Below are 7,413 nucleotides of genomic sequence, written 5' to 3'. Positions count from 1 at the left end.
GATAGTGAAAGCACCACTTTGGCATTTCTTAGAACATCATCTTCTAAAGAAAACTAAATATGTGAGGGTAGAGTGTTTTCTCTGCCTCTCTTCCTCTCTTCCTCTCTTTCTCTCTCTCTTTCTCTCTCTCTCTTTCTCTCTCTCTCTCTCTCTCTCTCTCTCTCTCTCTCTCTCTCTCTCTCTCTCTCTCTCTCTCTCTCTCTCTCTCTCTCTCTCTCTCTCTCTCGTGTGTGTGTGTGTGTGTGTGTGTGTGTGTGTGTGTGTTTGAAGAGATGGGGTGTATCCATAGAGCAGAGGTGTACACAAATGGGAAGCAAGGGCTCTGTGCTCCTCCTGTACTATTTTCCCCCATGTGTCTCTTACATTTCACTCCTATCATTTACCAATTTTTTTTCTTTTTTTGTTCAGCTGTCATCTTTTGAAGCAGCACCTCTCGGTCTTGTCAGGGCACAGGAACCACCTGGGCCTTCCAAGGGGCTGAGAGCCAGGCTCACACTTCTGCATCCAGCTCCAGAAGTGTGGAAGGCCACTTCTGGGAGCTGCAGGAGACGACTGAATCCTTGGCGGGGCAGGGAGATTGGGGTGGAGCGAGGTCCAGCCGTCAGAACCAGCCAGGGAGCGGGCATAGCCCACTGAGAAGATAGATAAATCACAGCTCTCCCACCCGTGCACACAGGAGTCAGTCTCCTGCGCCTCTTTCTGTCATTTCCGAGGCCTACTCTCGCTCCTGCTCCCCGCCCAGGCGACTCTAACCCTGGCCCTCATCCAGGATCCCTGCCTAGCCGGTCTGGGGCAGCTTCAGCTAAGTGATAGCTTGATTTGGAAGGCCGGGTTCCCGAGACGCGGCGGCGGACCCTCCGAGCATCCTCGCGGCAGGCCCGACGTCCACCCGGCGCTCCCCGCATTGCGCCCCTGGACCTCGCTGGGCACGCATGCGCACGCCCGCGACCGGGGAGTAACGGTCTGCAGCTCCCCCCACCGGAAGTGGGCGGCGGAGCACCGGGAGGAGCCGACCGTGGTGTGGCGTGGCGTGGCGTCTCGTCTCGCGCTTCCCTCGGCGTGGCGTGCCATGGCGCAGGCCAGAGCCGCGAAGGGGCTGCGGCTGCGGCTGCGGCTGCTCCTGCGCTCCGTCGCGCTGTGGCTCGCCCTGCTCGGCGCCCGCACGGCGACTGCGTCCAAGGCGGTGACCGCCCACTTGGCTGCCAAGTGGCCCGAGACCCCGCTGCTGCTGGAGGCCAGGTGGGTGCCCAGGCCGGGCGGGGCGAGCGCCGCGGCCGGGGAGTGGCGGCGGGCGGAGGGACCCACCGGGCAGCATCCCCGAGACACCCCCTGCGTCCTCGGGTCCCGGGCTCTGCCCACAGCCCCGCGGCCGCTCAGATCCGGCGTCTGCTCAGTCCTGACACCGCTCCGGGGCGCTCTCCCTCCCGACCCCAGCATCCCCTCACATCTGCAGTCCTCCGGAGCGAGCCCGCATCTCCTCAGCATCAGGAGCCACACGCTCCATCCCCTCAGACCCGGAGGCTCTCCGATCCGGTGTCTTCTCCTCCCTCCGCGCGCTCCCACACCCGGAGCATCACTGCTCTCCACGGTCACGGCACAACTCTTGTCTCTCCCTCGCCCCACCTCCCCCACGCGCCTACGAGTTATAAAACTTCTGTGTCCCGAGTTCATTCGTTCCTGCTCGTCTTGTTGATGCGGAGGGCAGGAGGAATGTGGCATTTAGTGTAAGCGCTTCAGCAGATAGCGCTTTGGAGCACAATTATGTCTCATATCCAAAATTAACAGTTACACCTTCCTTCCCAAATATCTCATCCAACGGGATTTGTTATTCATTCTGTGTAGTTTTACCTCGTAGAAAGCAGACATAGGTACTGGATTTTGCTCTTTTGTAATCTGGCAAACAGAATAGCAATTCCACTTCTCAAGCTGGCACACCCTTGTAACCCCTGGGGATTACATGAGTTTGTGGCTAGTCTGAAGTTACAAAAGGGAAACTTTGTCTCAGTTTTAGTTCTTTAATATTAAGCATAAGCAGTTTTATAACTTTTTTATGTATTTACAAGACAACATCTCATGGTTCTAAGGAGAAACTCATCACTATATTACATTGCTTTTATTTGATGCTACTCAGTGTTTATTGACTAAAAGATTCTAGCTCAAATGTGTCTGCTTCCTCTTATCTACACTAGGTCCTGGGGTTTTGTTTGTTTGTTTTTAACGATTAACTGCATTGTTGGTGTGTTGGTGTTTTAGTTTCATGAATCCCAGATTATCACTTCTATAGAATGTTCCTTAAAGCTTTTGACAACCTAGTCTGAGCCAAATTTGACACCCTCATTACTTTGTAGTAGGTTGAATGGCAACTCCCACAAAGACATGTCCACAGTGCCCAGATCTGTCAATGACCAAGATTTTGCAAACCTAAGAATACTGAGGCATTTTTAATTATCTTAGTGGGCCCCACGTCCAGTGTCATGACACATAGAAATACTTAAGGAGAAGGTCATGCAAGGCTAGAGTCAGAGAACAGTTTGTTCTAGAGTATTCAAAGGTACTAAAGTACTGTCCACTCATTGATTTTGGTCTTGTGAAATCTAGAGTCATAAGAGAATGTCTTTATTTTTGAAGCCACCGTAGTTATGGCAATTTGTTACAAGAGCACTGGGAAATGTGTGTAGATTTTGGTATCGAAAATGTGATCTCAATGCAACAAGAACCTAAAACTTTGAGGAGTAGCTGGGAGTTTGGGCTAGAAGAATTTTGAGAACTGTACAAATGTTCTGTATCACCTTGAGGAGACTACTAAAATAATGGTGAGGACTCTGAGTGGGGTAGAACTAGCTGTTGTTTTTTGGAGAAGGAATAGTCTTGAATAAGATATTGGTAAAAGATGGGTATTGAAAGTAGTTATGGGAAGGGTTCAAAAGGGATGTCTTAGTGGATGCAAGAGAAAAGGTGTGTCTTGTTATATACTGACCGTATGTACTGGCTAACTTAGGTTCAGCCACTGTGAACAACAAACTTTGACAGTTGTCACAGTTACCTAAGGAGTTTTTCAAGAAGTATCTGAGATGCCACCTTGTAGCTCTTTGCTGCATAAACTGCAGAGTGAAGAGAGAAATGAACCATGGGAAAAGGAGGCCACACTTTGTTATTTGGAAACTTTCTCAGACTTTTTATATTGGAAAGGATGTGAAAACTAGAAAACTATTTATCAATGTGATCTGGATAGATGGCCAAGGTCAGGAAGGTCAGTGCCGTTTGCTCAATATAAGGAGGCGACTCCTGGATATATTCAGCTACTTCAAGTGCAACTGTATAAGATGGCAATCCCAGAACACTTAGAAAGCCATCTAGAGCAGGGTTGTAGTGAGAGAAATAAGTATAACCAAATACTGTCTTATTAGTGGATCATACCTTTACCTATAGCTACACAGTGCAGGATGATTCCTAAGTAGTCTAAAATCCAAAAATTGTTAGTGTGAACATAACTCCAAAGTGGAAAATTCTATACCTGATCTCATGGGACAGTAGCAAAACACAAGTATACTAAAAATATTGTATAAAATTATCTACAAGTTATGTGTATATAAAACAAGCGAATTACATATTTAGGGTTTGGTCTCTTCCCCAAAATAAGCATTCTGCATATGCAAAGACTCTAAGACTAGGAGAGTGCGACCTGCTTATATACCAGGGATATTCAAGCTGCATGTTACTGTTTGGCTAGATGAAGATTAAACTTGCACCTTATTTAAAGTTCTGTAACATCCCTAACTTTTTGTTATGTCCCATTTAGCATTGTCTCTACTTTTAAATCTTTTACGTTTTGTTTTTAGGTCATCATTAAGATGGACATTTTAAAGATGTTCTCACTCCCTTCTTTCTACACTGGACTAAGTAATACTTCATTCTATCTACATGGTCTCAATTGGCTTTGACTTTTATTTCCTCAGAAACACTTGAAAAGTGGAAAATTATTTGAGCTTTAAGCTGGAAGACCTTGTACAATTTAACCATTTCCTGTTCATTTTTATATTAGGGATTTGTTTGTTTTTACTGGATATTTTCTTTATTTACATGTCATATGATATCTCCTTTCCCAGTTTCCCCTTCGAAAGAAGAAAAAAAGAAAAAAAAAGAAAAAAAACAACGCTGGATATTTTCTTTATTTACATGTCATATGATATCTCCTTTCCCAGTTTCCCCTTCGAAAAAAGAAAAAAAGAAAAAAAAAGAAAAAAAACAACGTTGTTCTCTCTCCTCTCCCCCTGCTCACCAACACCCCTCTCCTAGTTCCTGACCCTGGCATTCCCCTACCTGGGGCATAGAACCTTCACAGGACTTAGGGCCTCTCCTCCCATTGATGACCTACTAGGCCATCCTCTGCTATATATATGCTGCAGGAGCCATGAGTCCCACCATGTATACTGTTTGGTTGGAGTTTTAGGGATTTGTTTTAAGTAATATTGTCTATGTAAATAAGCAGTAAATAAAATTATTATTTTGGCTTCAGAACTACTTGGTTTTATTTTTATGTAATAATATTTTTATTCTTTGATAATTTCATATATCTATCCAATGAATATTGTCCATATCTACCCACTGTTATCCCAAATCCTCCTGTCACACACACCCCCCGCTACTCATATCCTCTCGTTTTTAAAAAAAAAGTAACCCTGTAGACTTAGATTTTTCAAAGCCTACTTTAATTATTTTTTTTAACACTTAAACCTCCCTTTTAGCCCACCTGCCACCAGAGGCAAGGGAAAAGAAAGGTTAGTGGGAAATGGTGTTGTGGACATGTTTAGAAATAGTTCTTTCGGACAATTCCAATCTTTGTTGTCAGCAATCTACTCCACTAGCAAACACCAAACACAAATCATCAATAGCACTCCACTTGGCAAAAACCAAACATGAATCAGTAGCAGTGGCTCGACCCATAGGAGACCTCGAGGCTCAGTAGGTCTGTGGATGTGGCAAGAAGCAGTCAGAACACTGCCAGAAGTTCGCTGGTGTGTTTCGCTCTATGAAGTCATTGCAAGTTATAACCAGCAAAGAAAGCAAGGTGAACTGATGCAAGAGCATCCTTAGGGAAGACTGTCACCCACTGTCTTTCTAAACATCACACACCTCTCAAGCCTCCACTCCAGCATAATATCACATGCCCTTTCACCAGGCAAGTTCTAGAAAAGCACCACATCTGTTCTCACTGAAACATCCTCTCCTAAGACAGTTTGCAGGAAAAAATATCACATGACACAACAGAGTCTCCAGGGAAAACAGATATTTCCACGTCATAACCCACTGAGTATAATTAGTGCTACTACTATATACATGGGTGTTCCCCCATTGCCTGAGCTCGAACAACCTACCAGGAGCCATACTCCTAAAATAAAGCTGATTCTCCGTCCTCTAGAAGTTATCAGTAACTGCTAATAGCTGGTCAGCATGGGTTGAAGCCTTACAAGCTCCAAACCTTTCCTTATTGGAATGTTGGACCAGCTTGATCTTATGTAGATCTTATGCAGGCAGCCACAGTTACTGAGAGTTTTTGAGTTTGGTGCCCACGTGTCCAGAAGACAATTTCACAACAGAGCTCCTCTGCTTCTGGCTCTTGCAGTCATCCCGTCCTCTACATTAGTGTTTCCTGAGCTTTCAGGGAAGTGCTATTACCGGTATTGTCTCTTGAGGGAATGTATAGTATACACTCCACAGTGAGGGAGTGTATGGTATACACTCCACAGACACATCTTCTTTACACTTTGGCCAGCTTTAAGTCATTGTATTAATTTCCCTCCACTGCACAAAGCTTCTCTGATGAAGATCTGAGAGCTACATTAACCTGTGGGTGTAAAAAGTTTTTAGAAGGCAGCTTGATATTATGTCCATTTAGCAAAACAATAATGGCTTCTCTCCTAGGACCTATATCCCCCAAGGTTCATAGTACCAGCCATGAGTTTCCTCCTGTGTAGTGGACCTGAAGTCCAATCAGAAACTAGTTGATTACTTCCACACCTTCATTCCACTCTTGAAGCAATGGACATCCTTTTCCAGGCGGTCATCATTGTAGTGTGCAGACACAGTCAGAGTTAAGACTATTGATGAGTTTTCTCCCAGTGGTCTGCAGTTTGATTTTTTTCATGTCTCCTGGTCTTTGGTATCTTTAGCAATAGGCTAATTAATAGATAATAAAAAGTATAATAAAAGTCTAATAAGTAGACTTTTACATAGTATTTATAGAACCAATTTTGTTAATAACCAATAAATGATCTCTATATTTACTATTTACCTTTAATGTTCTCATTTTTTCTTACCTTAATGATATTTCATGTTGAGAGAAAAACAAATTACACATTTCTAAGTAGTTGATAATGATAAGGAAAAGCCAAAAAAGAATACCTAGTGTAATCTTTTTGACATAATTATATATAATTACTTCAGTTGAAAATTTCAATTTTCATATTGTGTTCACATAGTAAATGGATTTCAGTAATTTAATATTATTTTTGGAGGTTTGTCATAAAAATATTGTTCTATAGTATAGTTTATAGTATCTAACTTAATTTTTGTTTTCATCTATTTATGGATTTTTTTAAAACAGTGAATTTATGGCAGAAGAAAGTAATGAAAAGTTTTGGCAGTTTGTGGAAACAGTAAGAGAGTTAGCAGTTTATAAGCAGACAGGTAAGTGATTGTAAACATATTTTAGCGTATAGCATTTATACTTATGTCCATGTGTTAGTTATACTTAAACATGAGTACTAATTGGATAGTAAATCTGAACGTTAAATTTGAGGTTGGGCATGGAGTTCTGCTGGTGAAGTTCTCGCGTGGCATGCAGAAAGCCCAGGTTTCGATCACCAGCATTACCAAAGAAACAGGCGTGATGGTATGTTCTTGTAATCCCATCACCTGTGATGAAAAGGATGAGAAGCTCAAGTCATCAAATACTACCCTGGGCTGCATGAAACCTTGTCTCAAAACAAGGAAAGAAAAAAAAACCTCTCTAAACATGAAAAGATATTTCAGTAAAAACTGCACTGCCTATTTTTTTTATGTCAGCTTGACACAAGCTAGAATCATTTGTACAGAGAGAAGCTTAGTTGAGAAAATGCCCCAGCTCAGATAAATCTGTGGGCAACCCTGGTACATTCTCCTAATAAGTGGTTGAATGTTACACAGTAATATTCCGGGTTATGCCAGCCTTGGGCAAGTGCTCCTGCATATATGTGACAGGCTGGGGTTGAGCATGGTGGTCGGGGTCGGCCTGGGTGACATAGAACACTCAGGCCAGCCTAGGCTACATAACAGGAAACAAAAAGGAGGAGGAGGACGAGGAGGAGGAGGACGAGGAGGAGGAGGAGGAGGAGGACGAGGAGGAGGAAGAGGAGGAGGAGGACGAGGAGGAGG

At 43.7% G+C, this 7,413-nt stretch overlaps 1 protein-coding gene across 1 annotated transcript in view; it reads left to right on the top strand.

Annotated features, from left to right (window-relative positions):
• Positions 1 to 652: 652 nt before the first annotated feature.
• Uggt2 (UDP-glucose glycoprotein glucosyltransferase 2) overlaps positions 653 to 7,413 on the top strand; it is a 153,194-nt gene continuing 146,433 nt past the window's right edge. The window contains exons 1-2 of the mRNA XM_031361024.1: positions 653 to 1,239; positions 6,605 to 6,687. Of these exons, the coding sequence (XP_031216884.1) occupies positions 1,070 to 1,239; positions 6,605 to 6,687 (253 nt within the window). The 5' untranslated portion in view covers positions 653 to 1,069. The remainder of the gene's footprint in view (positions 1,240 to 6,604; positions 6,688 to 7,413) is intronic.

Source organism: Mastomys coucha, unplaced genomic scaffold (assembly GCF_008632895.1).
Source record: "Mastomys coucha isolate ucsf_1 unplaced genomic scaffold, UCSF_Mcou_1 pScaffold9, whole genome shotgun sequence".
In the NCBI taxonomy this organism is placed as follows: Eukaryota; Metazoa; Chordata; class Mammalia; order Rodentia; family Muridae; genus Mastomys; species Mastomys coucha.
The sequence above is the reverse complement of the archived record's forward strand: the minus strand, read 5'-3'. Positions and strand labels throughout refer to the sequence as shown.